Source organism: Carassius gibelio, chromosome A5 (genome assembly GCF_023724105.1).
Source record: "Carassius gibelio isolate Cgi1373 ecotype wild population from Czech Republic chromosome A5, carGib1.2-hapl.c, whole genome shotgun sequence".
Classification (NCBI taxonomy): Eukaryota; Metazoa; Chordata; class Actinopteri; order Cypriniformes; family Cyprinidae; genus Carassius; species Carassius gibelio.
The window spans coordinates 33,936,316-33,956,605 of NC_068375.1; the positions used below are offsets into that span (position 1 = coordinate 33,936,316).

The 20,290-nt window shown below is 35.4% G+C and overlaps 1 protein-coding gene across 1 annotated transcript in view; it reads left to right on the forward strand.

Moving 5' to 3' along the window:
* The first annotated feature begins 2,223 nt into the window (after nucleotides 1-2,223).
* taok3a (TAO kinase 3a) overlaps nucleotides 2,224-20,290 on the forward strand; it is a 29,724-nt gene continuing 11,657 nt past the window's right edge. The window contains exons 1-10 of the mRNA XM_052596705.1: nucleotides 2,224-2,461; nucleotides 5,224-5,295; nucleotides 8,145-8,246; nucleotides 8,408-8,453; nucleotides 9,106-9,202; nucleotides 10,758-10,871; nucleotides 10,962-11,053; nucleotides 11,860-11,953; nucleotides 12,921-13,002; nucleotides 18,370-18,537. Of these exons, the coding sequence (XP_052452665.1) occupies nucleotides 2,327-2,461; nucleotides 5,224-5,295; nucleotides 8,145-8,246; nucleotides 8,408-8,453; nucleotides 9,106-9,202; nucleotides 10,758-10,871; nucleotides 10,962-11,053; nucleotides 11,860-11,953; nucleotides 12,921-13,002; nucleotides 18,370-18,537 (1,002 nt within the window). The 5' untranslated portion in view covers nucleotides 2,224-2,326. The remainder of the gene's footprint in view (nucleotides 2,462-5,223; nucleotides 5,296-8,144; nucleotides 8,247-8,407; nucleotides 8,454-9,105; nucleotides 9,203-10,757; nucleotides 10,872-10,961; nucleotides 11,054-11,859; nucleotides 11,954-12,920; nucleotides 13,003-18,369; nucleotides 18,538-20,290) is intronic.

Here is a 20,290-nt window from a genome sequence, read left to right on the forward strand (position 1 = left end):
CTAAAAGGACATCACTTTTGGTTATGAAATTGAATTGTGGGTAAGACTATTCTTCTGTTATTTTAGGGTCCAGTGTTTTTGTGGTTTTAGATCCGAGCTAATAACAAAAAGGTTGTAGGTTTGAAGCTTAGAATTGCACACTGGACATGTTTTCAATCTCATTTTGATTTGCATGGTGTGAACCAGAGTTTCATTTAAAGTATACTCCCCTCCCAGGCCTGAGGAAGGCTGAGGAAAAGAGGACACTAAAAACCAAAAGCGTTGTGTAACAATTTATAAACTTCATAATCACGGAAAGAAGGATGCGGGAACCTGCAGACATTTAAATCAAAACTTTAATGATAAAATAAACGCATAGCAGCGCGACAACCCCTCACAGACGACTGCTGCGCACAAATAAAACCAAACACAAAATAAAACCCAGGCCTGGTTGTACCTCCTTTTTTTTTTTATTTCTTTCAATCTCCTCCGTGGGACTCGAGACCGGTGAGTGGAGTAGTTGTCGCTCATTTTACAAATCACTCCACCTGCCCATTCCCACAGCTCTTGGCCCCGCCCCACTCATCAAACGTTGCAGTTTAAAGCGTGTTAAATCAAAAATTAACTTTATAAATTTTTATAAAAATGCTTCTAGACCCATTACCAGTGCACCTTATTCTTAAAGAAAGAAAAAAGTGTTCGTTTCATAATCTTTCTTCAGTCGTCATTTTATCTTGATTTGTCCCTCAAATATCTTTTCTTTTCACCTGATTTCACCTGTGTGTTTATTTATTTATTGGGATGCACAAGACAAAAAGAACAAGACAAAAATAACTTCCAACCACCTGACACTGTTTTATTAATTGTGTAGTTACAGCATTGTGGGGTTATTTATTTATATGTTTGTTAGTTTACTTTCTACTAAATGACTTTAGGGGCACTACTATACTTTTAGAGGCAATTATAGGGTTGTTTTTTGGTAATAGTAGATGTGCTGGCCTGGGTAATAATGCTGATCATATTCATAATGAATGTACAGATGGATATGTATTCAGCCTCCCTGTATTGGATACACGCTACTTTCAGCACCTTTTGTTCCTGGGTCAATGGCCGCGTGTGTGTCAGATGTCTGATGACTCAGTAGGCAGTGTTACATGCAGGTGGCCGCTGTGTGTGTGTTTTGTGTGTGTTTACATGCTAGCATGATGAGCAATGCTGCCAGACGTTGAGCTGTCTTCCCATGATGCCTAACCAAGCTACCCCCAGTGCTAACACATTTGTGTCACATTAGTTTACCATCGCAAACACGTGTGCATGTTCAAGCATGCAGGGAACAGCATACAGTATAGCCTAAGTGGATGGGAAAGGCCTATATTTAGCATAACAGTATATAATCATTTTACACTCACTAGCATCTGTTGGTATGTGATCCAATATAAGCATGAGAAAATGTATGATTACTGGAGTAACAACATTGCGGGGTTATTTTTGTGTTTGTGTGTTTTTGAAATGTTTGTTTATTTTTATATTTTGTTTTTATTATTATTTATTTATTTTACGTGCATTTATTTTTGTATTTGGTTATTATTTATATATATTTTTTATTTTATATTTACTACTTTTTGCTCAAATTAATTAATTTATTTATTTTGCATTTTGAGTAGTGTTTTTTTTTTTTTATTTGTTGAGCTTGCTTTGTTATTAAAATTCTTTGTTATATCCAAGTTTTGATATTCAACAACAACTTAATTTTGATCCCACTGGTTGGTAAATGGATCATGGAGGTGAGAGGCTGTGTTTTTTATAGCCTAATAGTTGAAGATTGAGTCAGATTAGTTAAAGATTGTGGGTTCAAACTGTAAGGATAGATGGGATCACAATATGTAGTTTCGTTGTCATTTACAAAAGGAAAATTCTAATGAATAAGCTGGTCAGTGGTCACTCAATATTCTGCCAGTAGATGAGGGCAGCTCCATCATGAATAAAACAACACACACTATAAAAGCATCAAAACTAGTCCGCTAGAATTTAGAAGACTTGGGATGTGGTTCGTTAAGTCATTACATATGATTAAACATCTATTCAAAAATGTCGTATTTTTTCTTCCAAATAAGAAAAGTTGTGTTCGTTTGAATGACATGAGACTGAGTAAATGATGAAAGAATTTGCACTTTTGGTTTGACTAAACTTTAAAGTCACTTTTGTCTGCTGATGACCCTCACTTGACCTGGACAAGCGGTCAGTCTTTAACCCACTCCTTTCTGTCCACAGGCAAAGCAGGTAAATGCCGGGCCTGCTGAATGAAGGCGAGCAGAAGCACGTGGACATCAGAGGTTCTGTCTAACTCATGATGCCGTCGTCCACGCGGAAAGGAGGTCTGAAAGACCCGGAGTCGACCAACCTCTTTTTCAAAGATGACCCGGAAGAAGTCTTCTGTGACCTTCACGAGATCGGCCATGGGAGTTTCGGAGCAGTGTACTTTGTGAGTATTGAAATGTTGAGGAAATTGTGGTGATGTCACTGATGATGTCATTGTGCTATTTGCATCTCGATCAACCTCTGTTCATCTATACTTTTCAAGCTTTCATTTTTATCAACTATTTTTAAATACTGAATTCTTTGTTCTAAGCTCGAGTAATATTTTTTTTTTCCTTTCAAGTTCTATAGAGGACGAAAGGCGCATAGTTTGAGACGTCAGAGACCAGAATAGTTTTTAATACCTAAGCTCGATGAAGCTTCCCCTCCCCCCCCATTCTCTCCGTCAGTCAGTTTTTAACTGTAGTTAAACTTGGAGCTTGTCATTTCATTTTTGAAAAGGCACTACAGTGCAACGGTTCTGTCAAATGCAAGAACTGCAGCCTCATGACATGTTCTTGTGCATTTCTTAATCTGAGAACTAATAGCATAAAGCCTTTGATTCCAAATCTGTGGCAAGACTGGAATCCGCTGTGCAAATCCCTCGTTTTCTCTCTTCTTTTTCTCAAATACACGCGCATGCACACACGCGCACTTACTCACATACAGACTGCCCATCCAGATGTAGGGCTCGTCTCAAGGGGAAAGAATAACTAGGAGACGCTGCTCTTAAGACAGCTGTTCACTCCGTTTAAATGCGTGGGCCAACTGGCCCCTTGATGCAGAACAACTGACATTACTGATGTCTGCAACACACACTTCTGTCAAGGAATACAGTCACAACTGTTTTCAACACTATAAATACTAATAAATGCTTCTTGAGCAGCAAATCAGCATATTGGAATGATTTCTGAATGATCATGTGTAGTGATCGACCGATATTGATTTTTTATAACCGATACCGATACCGATTATTTGCATGTTTATGTACCCGATAACCGATATGCAGAACCGATATTTATTTACTGTTATACTTCTGTTTCTGACAATTATTACAACACAAATGAGCTGAAAAAAAACATTTTATTTATAACAATCACTCCTTCCTTGCATACAAAAAAAACTTTATATTTATACACAAATAAATAGAGGGGTCTGAGTCCAAAAAATTTAAGTGCACTGTGCAAGTGCAAGTGTCTTTGTTTTAAAATAAAAGCTTTGATGAGGTAAAAAAATAAAGCACAAAAATGATTCTAACATATTGGTGGGGGCGGGAGGGCTATTTAGGAGTGCATAGCTATTTAGTAGTGTAACTTAATACTCCCAGTTAAGCAGAACTAGGTTTTAGTGAAGAAAACAGAGTCTTTCAGCATTCTGCCCTGTAAGCCTGCTTCCTTCAAACATTTCATGCAGTGGCCGTGCTTGAGGCTTCCTGATCATCAACCCAGCCAGGTGCTGAGCAATATGAACGAACTTTTATCCCGAGACTATATAAAATTAAACAGCACTTGTCAGTTGGCATTTTATGATCTAGATTCAATCTAACGTTAGATCATGAAATGCCAACTGACAAAGTGCTGTTTGACTATAATTTAATCAACCGCGATCGCGCATGGAGATAATAAATAATTAATTTCCACAAAGCGGTATATGTATATGTATATGTGTATTAGCGAAATAATTGTTATGTAGTAAATGATAATATAATCTAGTGTGTTTAAACAAGATAATCTTGTCAAAAGTTTCATTCAGTGGCATTGCTTGAGGCTTCCTGATCATCCACACATTCAGGTGCTGAGCAATATGAACGAACTTTTATCCCGAGACTATATAAAATTAAACAGCACTTGTCAGTTGGCATTTTATGATCTAAATTTAATCTAATGTTTAATCATGAAATGCCAACTGACAAAGTGCTGTTTGATTATAACTTAATCAACCGCGATCGCGCATGGAGATAATAAATAATTAATTTCCACAAAGCGGTAGGCTATATTTATATGTGTATTAGCGAAATAATTGTTATGTAGTAAATTAAAATATAATCTAGGGTGTTTAAACAAGATAATCTTGTCAAAAGTTTCATTCAGTGGCCGTGCTTAAGCCTCCAGATCATCCGTCAGTTGCTAAGCAATATGAACGAACTTTCTCTTCTAGACTAATGGTGAGCAAATACAACAGATAGAGAATTAAATTCAACGCTTTTCAGAATCAGAATCAGAATGAGCTTTATTGCCAGGTATGTTTACACATAGCGTACGAGGAATTTGTTTTCGTGACAGAAGCTCCGCAGTGTTAAATAAAGTTGATTAATTAAAGCAAACCAAGTAGAACATATACTTTACCTGTGCACTGAGTTGTTGACTGATCACCTCAGACGCCCGGGCTGCAATGGCGGAAATCTCAAAACGGCCACAAGATGGCGCCGTAAATCGGCGAATCCGATATTACAAAACCGATACCCGATTATGGAAAAATGCTTAAATATCGGGAAAAATATCGGTAAACCGATACATCGGTCGATCACTAATCATGTGACACTGAAGCCTAGAGGAATGATGCTGAAAATTCAGCTTTTCCATCACAGGAATAAATTACTTTTAAAAAATTGTTTTATTTTTTTACTTATTTTAATTTGTGGTTACATTCCACAATATATATATATATATATATATATATATATATATATATATATTTTTTTTTTTTTACGGTCATTTTTTTAAAGATGCACAATATGTATGTGAACATATCAGTAATGACAATATTGTCTTTAAGTATTAGTGTAATTACAGGCAATAATGGAAATCGATGAGGCTTATTTTTATGAAGTACCTTTTGAATACAAAAGCCAGAAATAGTATAAATTAAATCGGTTTTGCTTCCCTCCAGGCCCGAAACTCCTATTCCAACGAGGTGGTGGCCATTAAGAAGATGTCCTACAATGGCAAGCAGACCACTGAGGTGAGTGATAAACTTTGTTGTCTTTAAACTCTAATAGTTTGAGTAAGTATTTGAGTGTGTTAATATTTTTGTCTCCATATAAAGCACTTTTGTATTAAGTAGTGGTCAACCGATATATTGCCAAGGCCGGTATATTGACCGATATTTGTCATTTTTAACCCCTTTGCGTGCAAACATCGCTGACGGCCCCAGTTTATTATTGTTTCACTTTCACAGCACATTAAACATCACTGTCTTACTTGATCTGGACAAACTGTGCATCAATGGAAAGTTTAAAGACTCAAGCTTCGATATTTGACCAATATTTTGATAAAACATTGTTGCAGTGACAGATATTTAGTGATTTATGTCAGGAGTGCAAAATAATAAATCCGTATTATGCCACATTTTGAATAGAAATTCACAACTCACTCATATTCAGTCACGTCAAGAGCGGTTTATTTGTGTTCACATAGACTCACTGAACAGCGTCAATAAGGATTTACAGACCAAAGATGCATATCTGCGGAGATATATGGATATATTTACTGATGTTTACTTCATATTTCTTCAGACAGAATCGTCATTTCTATTCATTTTCCACGGATTTACGCGATCAGATGATAAACAGCCTCTCCCAGCGATCTCTGTGTGCGTGCAGTAGTCACAGCTCGTGCGGTGTGTGACTCAGACTCTGATTGGGTCTTTCAAACGTCAGTCTTAGAGTTTCATATCTGGACACCGCCCCATCGTGTCACATGCTTCCTGCAAACTTCCTGGTAGTTATCTGGCCAAAACAACACTGAAACACCTCTGTACACACAAAATATCCGAATAATAAACCCGCGATTATGATAGTAAAGCTTGGTATGAGAATTTCTTGAGATCTGGGGCGTTTTTATAAAAAAAATCGAAAATGTACATCGGAAATGCTAACTTGTGCAGCGATGAAAAAGGCTACAAATAACATATTTTTACAACAGTAAACGACCAAATTCCACCCCTGATCGCTAAAGGAAGTTATTATAAACACTCGATCGGGGTTTAAAGTGAGTTTTGAGTAAAAGTGTACTAATAATTTCATAAATTGTCAGATGTAGCTTGATGCTAACGTTAGCACCAATGCTACTAATAGCAGGTGCTTTTCTTCTTCATAATGCATTTTTGTCTCAATAATTCACGTAAGGTCGTAAGAAAATGTTTTGTTGTATTTTTATAGTAAGACTTTTGATAAATAAGGGCTAAATGCAAAGAGAGACTGAAGTGAGATCGCTGCTTTGTTGCTTTGTAAAGCCTGAAAAACCACAATCAAGGCTAATAAAGGTGGAATAAAAACAAAAGAATAATGATAAAAGAATAATGCGGATAATGTGTCATACCTGGCGGAGGTGTGAAAGACTCGTTTGGTGAGAACAATACAATCATGAAACGGGCAGTTTTCACAGCCAAACACACATATAAAACACACATCAGTGTTTACATGTGAGATCTTACAGAGATGACAAGGGCCATAAATCAATCTGATTAGCCTTCTCTAAAAACACACATGACATGGCCTTAGAAAATATTTCATAAAATTCACAGTTTTACAGATTCGATTATGAAATTTTTTATGAAGTCTTGGAAGACTTGTGTCCTTAGCTACACTGTGTTTTCAAACTCATTTCCTACATCAACATTTTTTTAAATACATTTAAAACATATGTTTTTAATATTTTTATTTTTGTTTTTATGTTTGAGCTTATATATCTCTATTATCATAACAGTCTGAGTGATTCTGATTCCTGAACAGTAAACTTTAAAGTGTCAGCTTTGTGAACAAAGGTTGATTATGTATCTAGTCAGAAAGAATCATGAGCAGAAACCTTTTTATTTTGGGTATGTAATTTCGGTCTCCATGCCAAAAAAGGGGGGTTACTAGTAAGGGGTTAAAATATCTGCATTGGCTGATGGGTTTTTTTGCTTGGCTGATGTGGTCGAGCTGGGACTTTTATTTTGACTGCCGTTGAGCGTGGCAGTGCCTGAGCGCGCACAGTCCTCACACTCGTTCGTCATCATTGTTAACAGTTCTGTCTAATATGGATGGAAGTCATTCATGTATACAGAAAGTATTATAAGTATTGCTTTTATATTAGGCTTTTAGTAATAGAAAGGCAAACATTATAATACTTTCTTGTTTGCCATCTAAGCAAATACGCATTTATATAATTTAAACAAATCTTTGAATGACTAATGAACATTTAATTTCACAAACATTACAATCTTAGTCGAATCCAGCTGTGAGATCTTGTGAAGTGTGTTTGTGTATCCAGCATGATCACGTGTTCTCTGCATGATGGTCAGGCTGTGTGAAGTGAATGCTTTAAACATTTAAATCCTAATTTCAAATTATGCTGCGGTTTATGCATTTGTCCACTGTCATATTCATGTCATTTTCTCTGTGTGCTGTGTGTAAAATGAGTGTTAGCCTGGCTTTATTTGAAAAATATGATTCCCAGTGCACACAAACTTGCCAGAATACACTGTTGATTACAGTGTTTACTTCCTTTTTATTATGTTTTTATTAAATATTTATTTATTTGTGATTTAAAAACCTTGTCATCTAAAGTATAAGTATGTTTAGTTTACACTTATTTTTTAATCCATTGTCAAATAATTTCAAATTTCTTAATAATAATAATAATAATAATAATAATAATCATCATCATATCAGCTTTATATTGGCTATCTGCCCCCCTGCTTTTCAAGATATAGGCATCGGCTGTCAAAAAACGCATGTCGGGCGACCACTAGTATTAAGCAAACCTTCTTCTAATACATATATGTATATATGTAAATCTCTATGTTATAAACTGTGTATGTTTTTTCAGAAATGGCAGGACATCATTAAAGAGGTGAAATTTTTGGAACAGCTACGACATCCAAACACCATTGAATACAAAGGCTGCTACTTGAAGGACAACACAGCATGGGTTAGTGCTGCCATTAAGAGGAATATAAATACAGTAATGTATTTGTGAACCGTGGAAACTGCTGTAAGAACTACCTGGTTTAGGCTGAGTTCATTCCCAGAATTCCCTGGGGCAACTATGCCTCATTTTCACAATATTCTCGTCTGCCTTTTGTCATTCAGCTTGTGATGGAGTATTGTCTCGGCTCTGCTTCAGACTTATTAGAGGGTGAGTTCACACTTGAAGTGCACACACGGGCACACTACGCAAACTCTCAAGTATGCAAGTACATTGCAGACACACACCCACTGTAAGCACTGTATGCATTCACATAGAGGAACAGTAATTGTTGGATCCGTCATGTCAGCACTGAAGGCTTTTATTAGCCCCATCTTAGATGCATTATAAAGCCCATTGTGTTTTATTCCAGTGTCACTACCAAACTGCCATTGCGTTCATGTTTTTGTTTCCTTCAGATGTTGTCATGGCAACATGCACCGCTTTAATGATAGACTGTTGGTTTCAGTTATTGCTCCTTGTATGGGTGTGTGTGTGTGTGTGTGTGTGTGTGTGTAAAAGAGGAATTTAGACATTCTGGTTTAACTTTGCCATAATGTCATTGTATGAGTAATTTAGTCTGCATTTGTTTAATTCAAGGCCATGTTCTAATCCAGTTCTCTATCTTTGTTGTCTGTGAAAGGATCCGGTATCTAAAAGGAGTAGCGTCAGTCTGCTAAGCATCGAATTACTCTTTTTGACCGTTTTTTTTTTTTTTTAGCACCATTATAACAACAACATCAAATGTCGCAGTTCTGTTTTACTCAATAAGATGTCATCAAGCGTGCTGTATTTAGTTTTTTTGTTTGTTTTTTTGGTCCAGTTCACAAGAAACCCCTCCAAGAGGTTGAAATTGCTGCCATTACCCATGGTGCCTTGCTAGGACTGGCTTACCTACATTCCCATAACATGATCCACAGGTTAGTCACCCTCTGACTGATATCCGTTCATACATTATCGGTTTCCTCAATGTGCATAAATGACAGATAAACCTTATCTGATGATTGTTTAAGCAAATTGCTTTACAACTTGGGTTTTTATGTTTACAGCATATGCTTACCATAAAGCAATGCTATTTTTGTGTCTATAAAAAATGTTGGAATGTACTGCTTTAGGTCCACTAAGAGATGTTTTTATTCAGAAATTAAAAATAAAAAGATTTTTCAAATCATTTTGGTCAAGTGCCGTTACATACTGTGCATACATACATATATAAATTATTTTTATTGTTGGTCAGTTTTAAGCAAAATCTTATTTGTTAGAACTAATAAATGTTATTTTTATTTTTTTAATGAGAATACATTGAAAGCTTTGTAATTAACTGTTATAAAATCAGTCTTTTTAATGGGGGGTTTTTTGACATGCAGATGAAACTTTAACACTTTTATTTGGATTTAACATTAATAGATGGTCTAAAAGCAGACGAGCTGTACAATTCCTAAAACTCTTTTAAAGCTCCTCATATTTTTTTTTTTTTATAATCCATTTGGGAAAAAATTGCTTATTAATGAATAAATATATATATATATATATATATATATATATATATATATATATATATATATATATATATATATATATATATATATATATATATATATATATATATATATATATATATATATATATATATATATATTCAATTGTTTAATTTACAAGTGGCACGTTTTTTTTTTTTTTTAATTCATTTAAACTATAGCTTCTGACCTTTTAAATCAAAACAGACTCATGATTTTAGAACATCAATTACTATTTATTTAATTTATTTAAATAGAAACACAAGTATCTTAATGTAATTTGTGTATTCTCCTTGTCATTTTATTACAAGTAAGCCAACAGAACCCCTTAGATAAGTAAAACGCCTTACCAGATGGGCATCAGGACCCAGAAGCCTGCTTTAATTTTTTTTATATTATTTTCAGATTCAGAGTATGCACTCTTTGGTTTCAGTGTTCGAAGTACTAAACAATTATAATTAGAGTACCAGTCCATGACATACTGTATATATCAGCAAGATAGCATATGTCATCATACCATTTATTGTCCATATGTTATTTAACTTTTTTACAACATGTGAGGTCATGTGTTTTATTAGCTTCCAGTAACACTGTACAATTTTTTTACTGTCATTTTCACTCTGCGACGTTATTTCATTTTATTTTCATACTCTGAATGAGCTTTATTTGCTAAGTGTATGCAAACACAAGAAATATATATATATATATATATATATATATTAGTAGTTCTTGATTACATAAATACAGATATGACATGAGAACATTTAAATAAGACTAAGAAAAAAAAGAAATGAGTAATGTGTATAAGTCTGGAACAAATGTTCAAATGTCATGATCATTTCTCATTTTATGTAATTTTATTTTTATTTCATTAAATTTTCACCCTGCCATTGCATAATGTGGAATTGTGATGCTTCTGTCTGACTTCAACTTTCTCTGTATCTGTGATTGTGTTTAGAGACGTGAAGGCTGGTAATATCCTCCTGACTGAGCCTGGTCAGGTCAAACTGGCTGATTTTGGCTCCGCTTCCATTGCCTCTCCTGCCAACTCCTTCGTGGGAACCCCATACTGGTCAGTACCACAGATACTGATGTTCAGGAAGATAATGTGTCCTGATACACCGATGTTAATTAGACAATTGTGTGTGTGTTTTTAACACAGGATGGCTCCAGAAGTGATTTTAGCCATGGATGAGGGTCAGTATGAGGGGAAGGTGGACGTCTGGTCTCTGGGGATCACATGCATAGAGCTGGGTGAGTGTCTACATATTGTTGAACTTAATATTTCATCCGTGTTCCTTTTTATTATTTTTTTCTAGTGTTCTGAGGCATTGTGTCCACTCCAATAAGCCATTATTTTGTCTACACTTTACTCATTCTATATGACTGCTGTCTTTATCATTTGTATCTTGTATTTATTGCAACATTAATTAAACATAGTGGAGGAAAGTGGTGTAATAATTATCATTATCTACTATTGTAGTAGATAGATGTTATCACTCTTCTATTATTTTATTGTTTTGATGTGGAAAAAAATAATAATTTCAAGTGTGCACTGCATTGGAAAAGTGTGCACATTGCAGCAAACTAACATCCCAGTACTGAAACATCACAGTTTTAAAAATAAAGGTTACAATAGGGAGTTTGCATGGAGAAGAACCATTTTTAGTTACCCAATGAATGTTTCAGTGAACTGTTCTTGAAAGAACCATTTTTCTTATTTATTTTTATTTTAATTATCTGTGAAATCTTTTTTTTTTTTCATTATAAAGACCCTTTGGTGCAATACAAATGTTCCATGGATGTTAAAGTTTGCTCACAGAACCATCAGTCAATAAAGTATCTTTATTTTTAAGCGCTGCTCCTTATATTGCATGCTGCGATTTACTGCGATTTACTCTATACTGTATATTGACATGTTTGAAATAACTCTGCTGCTGATTTGCATATGTTCTTATGCATGTATTTACAATCTATGTAATATGTCACAAATTTTCGGTTTGAAAATTTCGGCACATTTGATGATTTATTTATTTTTTAACACCTCTGCTGTTTTCTAGCTGAACGCAAGCCTCCTCTCTTCAACATGAATGCTATGAGTGCCTTATACCACATCGCCCAAAACGACTCTCCCTCCTTACAGTCCAATGATTGGTGAGTGTCCTTCTACACAATCATAAAACAGAAGTTGACTCACTTGTATAGATGTGTATATATATATACTCCTACTTGTCAAACATATGTACTCTCTCAACCACGCACTCTTCTCACACTTTAAATGTGTAATGCTATTAACTCGGACCCCAAATGCCAGTTCTTTACAATTCCTGATCCTTGTGCATTATTGCACAAGCAAACTTTCAGTGCCCCTCAACTCTTTGACCTGCAGCAAAATGAAAGTCTGCTGGTCTTTCAAACAGTATAACCTTTAGTCAATAGATCTGGAAATTGAAAGGCTGTCTGAATGGGCCAGCATATGGTTGAGGGCGTCTCACATTTACTCACAGATTTTATATGGAGGAAGTATGTTCACATTTACACATGCAATACTTTTGCAGTGTACTTCATAGTGCAAGGACTCTTTTCTGAAATTGAGAAAGATAAAGACTTCTAATGTTTTTCAAATAAGTCTCTTAGGTTGATTTAAGGCTGTTTTTTAGTTATTAAAATACAGGAAAACAGTAATATTGTGATAATTTATTCAAATTAAAAATAACCGTTTTCTATTTTAATAGATTTTAAAATGCAATTTATTGCTGTGACGCAAAACTGAATTTTATATATATATATGCATTAAATTGATCAAAGTGACAGTAAAATAATTAATATATAATTTTTTTGTAACCTTATAAATGTCTTTTACTGTCACTTTGATCAATTTAATGCACCATTACTCAGTAAAAGTATTAATTTCTTTAACAACAACAACAGCAAAAAATCTTTACTTGCCAAACCTTTTTAATGGTAGTGTGTAAGAATGGTTTATGCTTTGTTTTAAAAGCATTTATTTACATGTAACACACTCAGTGTTTACTGTAAATATTGCTTCAAGCGTGTTTGTAATTTATTTGAACATTACAGAAGTGCCTAATACTGTAACTGTTGTTTGTATTTTGTGAAGGTCGGATGCATTCCGGAGTTTCGTTGACTACTGCCTACTAAAAATTCCTCAGGATAGACCCTCCTCAGCAGAACTCCTGCGGGTGAGTAATCCCATGCACACAGTGTTGACACATACAGTATAAAGTCACTCAGAAGAATTGCTCATCGAAGTTGAAGCACGACTTCTGAGTGCCCACACAATACTGTTAATTCATTCCCACTCTGAGTCACGTTCTCAAACACACTCTGTAAACACACTTGCTGGGGGAAGGTGAAATACTCATGTGATACTCACACATGGATCGTTACCTTTAGGTTCAGAAATCTAAACTTCTTATGCAGCTTGATCTCACATATGGCATAGGGTCAGGTCTGCATTTGAGCTGATTGTGACAAAGAATAACAGAATTACACAGGAAGAGACTGTCTGCAAAGTGTTAAACCAGAGTTTGTGTTTATGTGTCATTTATGAGCAGGTTTATCAGAAATGGATACAGTCACAATAATAGACCGACTTAGCAGTCTTCAAGAGTTGTTTTTTTGTAAAGCATAAATTAGCGGTGTGTGTAAGCTAAACAAGCTTCATTTCATTTCAACATTCAAGTGTTGTATTTCTGGAATTTGTCATTCGTAAATTGTGCATTTCATTACATAATTTTTAAAGAAATTATTAGTTTAAATCCGAAAGGAGACATTAAAATCAAAGACGAGAGTTTTACTTTAAATTACCAATAAATAAAATAAATTAAAATACATTTAAATGCTGTTCTTTTGATCTTTCTTTCTATTAATCAAAGAAAAATATTATTCATTGTTTCCACAAAAATAATAAGCAGCACAACATTGTTTTCAACATCGTAATAATAATAAAAGTTTGAGCATTAAATCCACATATAAATGTGACCCTTGTCCACAAAACCAGTCTTAAGTCGCTGGGGTATATTTTTAGCAATAAACAACAACAACAACAAAAAACATTGTATGGGTCAAAATTATTGATTTATCTTTTATGCCAAAAATCACTAGGATATTAAGTAAAGATCATATTCCATGACGTTATTTTGTAAATTTCCTACACTAAATATATCACAACTTAATTTTCCATTAGTAATATGTATTGCTAAGAACCTCATTTGGACAACTTCAAAGGTGATTTTCTCCGTATTTAGAATTTTTTTTTTTTTTTTTTACCCTCAGATTCCACATATTAAAATAGTTGTATCTTGGCCAAATATTGTCCTATCTTAATTAACCATAAATCAATCGAAAGCTTATTTATTCAGCTTTCAGATGTATAAATCTCAATATCGAAATTGACACTTAAGACTGGTTTTGTGGTCCAGGCTCACAAATCAACTTTGCCACCACAAGAATAAATGACATTTTAAAATATTAAAAAATAAAAATTATTTAACATAGTTATGATTTAACAATATTGCTGCTTTTACTGTGTTTTTATCAAATGTATGCAGCCTCAAAAACATTTCAAAAATCTTACCGACTCCATGCTTTTGACCTGTAGTGTACATTCTCAGTGTTTCTGTAACTGGCTGTATAGCAGTCATTAGTGTATATTGCTCTGTTTTATTTGTTGTTGTTTTTTTAAGTTAGTTAAACTGTAGTGATATGTTTGTAGCACAGGAAACTCTGCTGTCCATTTGATTACAGAGTAACCGCCTTAGTAACGTTTGCCCACACATTCCCAAACCCATGTGTAATTTGTAAAAACGTCAATATCTGCACTTTCGCAGAGATAAAGACGCCCCTGTGCAGTTGGTTAGTGCACTTCCTCTTCACCATATCTGTCAATACTTCCTGCCCTCATTGCTTCCTTACTCATCCATGCCTGCTGACTCACACACATACACGTTTTCTTGTGCACAGCCAAGCGCTCAACCCACAGACTATGTCATTCTGCTTTTTGTTTTTTCATTTGCTCACTTCCTGTGCCAACTACATCCTTGGAGGGTTAATAAAAGCAGGAGGAATTTTTGATTGTGTGTGTCTAACGTAACTAATATAACCATGACTTTCTCTCAACCGAATCACTGTGGCTGTAGGTGGACATATTGCTGCGCGGTGACTAATGTTCGTGATATCGTGCTGTGGTGGGAGGCTTATGGATTTAAATCATCACCAAAATAAATGTGTGAGAGAATGTAGCAGTGCAGTTGGGATATGGTTGATTATTGGCTTCAGGGAAGCTCTGGATACATGATCATTAAGGGATAGTGCTACCAATGTGATTTGTTTGTTTGTTTGTTTGTTTGTTTGTGCATTGTTTGTGTTTGTTTGTGTGGGTGCATGTTACAGGTTATGGTTGATCTGAATGGTGGTCAAAGGTAATCCCATTTAGCCCTGAGAGCTTAGTGTCGATTCTAGACATGCACTTCAGGCACAACCTCACAATGGGGGGCGGCCAGGGGTGGAATGGGATCCTGCCGTCTTTTCCATGGGTGCCTTGAGGATTTCATCTGATTTTTTTTGGAACGACACACAAAAAATAAAATGCCACTTTTTTTATTCCATATATGCTTATGTTAAAAAATCAATGTTAAAATTCAGAAGTTGTAGTATAATAGCTCAAAAATGAAAATTTGCCGAAAATGTACAGTACTCGCCCTTAGGCCGTCCAAGATGTAGATGAGATGGTTCTTAATGGGAACCGATTTGGAGAAATTTAGCATATCATCACTTGCTCACCAATGGATCCTCTGTGGTGAATGGGTGCCGTCAGAATGAGAGTCCAAACAGCTGATAAAAACATCACAATAATCCACTATGACACTTCAGTCCATTAATTAACATCTTGTGAAGTGAAAATCTGTGTTTGTATGAAACGCATCCATCAGTAAGACATTTTTGGCCAAAATACAAGTCCATAAATCATAAAAGCTTTAAATCATAAAAGCTGTTTGATGAAGAAACACACTCATGTATATCACAGACAGCCAGAGATCGAGTACATTTTCATCAAATTTACATTTTGGGTTGAAAAATTCTTCTAATTTTCTTGAGTATTTCTAGTATTCATGTATCTATTGTGCACTTATATAAGATTTGAGACTGTACATTTGTAAACATTTTTAAACCGAGAGCATCAAAATGCTACAAAATGACCACAGACATCCATCTAATGCATGTTCAACATGAAAACAACTGAAAAACAGCATAGATGGACCCACATTCGACATGAATGGCTGCTTATTCACATGACATAGCAGTGGCTGAATTTTCTCAAAAATACCTCTCAAAAACTAGCCTTTTGTTTCAGTTTTGTAGGTGAATATCCACTTCTTCCAGTGACATTAGCTCTCTGTGTATCTCAAAATTGTTTTACTGACTGAAAAACCACTTCAGATGATTCAGTGAGCGAGTGGTCTGAACGAATGTGAATTGTTTTGCAAACTCGTTTTGGCAATTCGCCTAAAAAGAAAAAACTGAATCAAACTAATAATTACTGAATCGGTCATCCAAAATTTGGGTCATGCATGATCACTGATAATTTCACGGAAAACCTTTTTCAGATCAGTCTGAGAGCTCATGGTTCATACAGCTGCAGGCGCCATTGGTCTTTTCTGCAGCCTAGTCCATGCAGAGGTTGAAACTGGGGGAAAGAAATTAATTTTGACCCAGTTTTGGTCTAATACCCCAAGACTGTCCTTCCAAGCTCCTTAAAACCATAAAGAGGTCATTAATCTAAGTCTAGCATTCATTTATTCTGTTCCCACCATTTGCTGCGTCCCAACTGCTGTCTTAATCTCATATGGGGTCTAAATCCACCTCAATTCTTGACCTATAGAGGTCTCCTCGATTGAGAACGAGCAGTGGATATCACTCACGATCTGACAGTTAGAGCTGGCTCTCTGCAAGACTTCAGATTATGTAATTTCCTCCATTTAAATGGGATAATCCTGTAGATTAGTTTCCTCCCATGCTGGTCAGTCACAGATGCCCGTTTAGAGTGGTGAATGCTTATCTATGTTATCATCGGGAAGCCTAACTGTTAGCCGTTACTGTCTTTGCCGAGCTTAACGGTTGAGCCGTTTGCTTTGCAGTGTTTTACCCGCTCGCAGCACAGCCGTGATCTGCTTAAACTAAATGTGTTGTCAACTAAATTAGTGATTCCATTTCAAATCACTCTCCATGGATGTTGACCGAGTGGTTAACATTTATCAACATTGTTCAAACCCTTTGATTGCTTTCAATGTTGATTAGGCTTCCAAGATGGGTTTATTTGATCAAAAATACAGCAAAAACAGGAATATTTTGAAATATTATTACAATTTAAAAGAACCGATTTCTATTTTGATTATGTTTTAAAATATTATTTATTCTTGTGATGCCAAGAAATAATTTTGTCAGTGTTTTTTGATGAATAGAAAAATAAAATGAATAGCATTTTTAAAGTGGAATTTAGATCAGTCGGTTTTATTTTTACAGTTAATGCATGTTAAGAATGAACTAGTCCACCTCAAACAGTCCAATAACAAAGCTTTATTCTTTAGAGTAAAAGAGATATGGTCAAATTAATAACATTTATTAACTTAACAAAACCAAGCAAAAACAGGGAACCAGTCTACTTTAAACTAATTTATGAGAATAGTTTATGACTGGAAATACAAAAAATGACCAAGAGGGAGTGTTTTAGAGTAGGTGCATAAAAGAAGATCTTCATGATGCATGTTTTAGAGGAAAAGTTGCTGTCAAAGGGTCTCAGAACGAGGATTTACCGTAAATATTCAAGAGTGGCTGTTTGGAGGAATCGGACGGGGATTGATTTGGATTTTGGTCCTTCTAACAGTTTTCTTCCAAATGAATAAATGGTTCCCAGTTGGCCCAGTTGAGTAATGGAAAGAACCGCAGCATGACCAATTAGTTTTTCAAACACTCTTGGTTTGTGGTTTACAGAGCACGGTTTTGTGAACCCAGTTAACATATGCAGCCACTTGAACCCGAGTCCGTTGTCTTTTTATTTCCATTGAGGAGGTGAGATCAAGTCCCCATTTAGCCAGCCATGTCAGAAACCCTCCTCCATATGGCATATGTCCACTCAAGGCCACATTACACATGAGCACCCTCTAGTGAGCAGAGGACAAACACGAAATGACGTAATTCAGGAGTAATCTGGCATGCTGAGAGGATTGAGACTGTGGGTTTATTTCATGCCAGTTGAATAACCCCCTTAATTTTACTCCTGAAGTATTTGCTTTTATGAAATTAATGCAATTTGTGCGGTTTTCAGGTGAACACAGGGCCAAATAAAAACACATTTTCCTCTTAGCGAGCCATAAATTGCTATAAAAAAACAGAATCTGAGGGTGAATTGTCAGTTCGTTTACACACAGAAGCTGTGTTTGTACATTTGATCACTACATATTCCACTTTTCATTTGCCTTAGCATGGTTAAAAATTGCAAAAACTATTAATTTCACAAATGCACCCTCTGTCCTCTTTGTCCGTTCCAGCATGAGTTTGTGAGGAGAGAGCGTCCTTTACGGGTCCTCATCGATCTGATCCAGAGGACGAAGGATGCGGTCAGAGAGCTGGACAACCTGCAGTACCGTAAAATGAAAAAAATCCTCTACCAAGAGAAACACAACGGCCCAATGGGGGAGTCTCAGGAAGAGGAGGAGGTGGGTACAGGAAATACTCTGAGAAATGAAAGGCCCCCTTGAGTGTCATACACACATGTTGACTTCATACTTGCCCGTGTGAGTTTCATAGTGGTCAAAGTGCTTCCTGTTGTTGCATCAGGCTACATGTTCTACACAACAGGTTTGCAATTGAGGCAGCCACTGGTTTCTCATGCTCAAAAATGTCCTTTACATGTTTGCCGCATGGTAACATCAGTTTTGAGTCATCATAGAAATAATTGTGATTACAGATGGATTTAGAGTCAGTCTGTTCATTATAATGGATGGATAGACAAAAAAGGGCCACAACTAGACTGAAGAGATAATTAAACTCGACTACATTTTAAATAATTAATGTAAAAATATATTGTCAAATACAGTACTAGACTTCAATTTTAACTAAACTGAAGGTACTTTATAGTTCAGTAAGGATGCATTACATTTATCAGAAGTGAAAGTAAAGATGCTTGCATTTCTAAATAATAATCATAATAATCATAATAAATACATTAAAATCTATCTCAAATTTTAGATTCCTGGAACAACATGTATATTGGTTTCCAGTGACTGGAGTAAAGGCTGCTGAAAATTAAACTTTGCCTTCACAGGAATAAATTACATTTTAAAATTTACTAAAATCCAACCAAAACATTATTTTAAATTGTTACAATATTTCATAAAATGCAGCCTTGGGTGGAGAATAAGAGAAAAAATTAATGGTAAAAATAAAAATCTTACAGACCCCAAATTGAAATAAACTTGAGATATAACAATATATACTATAATAAACTGTCTTAGCTGCTTAGGATTAAAAAACATCTGCTAAATGCAGAAATGTAGTAACTTAATGAACTATAGTGAAGATATAATAAACTTAAGTGTAGATATGCAAAATTTGATTTTATACTGAACTATATACTATACAGAACAATTTTACGAAAGATGTAATGCAGACTACTGAATTACAACGAAAGTACATGGAACTATGTTTTCTTTTAAACTATTAAAGGTACAATTTGTAAGATATTTGAAGTAAAATATCCAAAAACCACTAGGCTAGTGTTATATATTTTGTCCAGCTGATTACTAACAATATCTCTAATGTTTTCAACTACTTGTAAATCATGAGAAAATTCCCATTCTGAACTGTGACACTGGGCAGTGCAGTCGCCTGTCAATGACATCAGGTACCCTTTGTTACCTCCTTTACTGACGTAGAAACCACTCGACAATAGTGTCGTGGACAAATGCGGAAGTAGCGTTGCGACAAACTTCAACTAGAAAGAGATGCCGATCTCACTTGTTTTACTACACAGGTGAGTTGTTTTGATTCATATCGTTACAGAAAAAGAATGCTATTATAACGATCAACAAGCATACACGCCAAACACGGGGCATCGCATCTCTTGACCCGTGCGTGGACACGTTTGATCCATAGTCTGTTCGCTCCTTTGTATTGACTTTGTAAGTGATCTACTCGCGCATATTGTTGAACTCGCGTTAAATCCATGATTTATCTTTCCGTCTGATCGATGGCCGTCAGCGGTTGGGTAGAAGACAACAAATCCCATCATTCCACGCTCCTCCTTAGCGTCATCAAACCACGCGATTATTTTGTTATTGTTTTGGTAGTGCGCCCTCTAGTGGCAGTCCTACAACCTGTACCTTTAAGGCAGGAGGGCTTTCAGTAATGATGTGAATGTGTTTCTGATTAACAAATAAATTGCTATTAAAGGCCTGTTGTAAAGTGTTC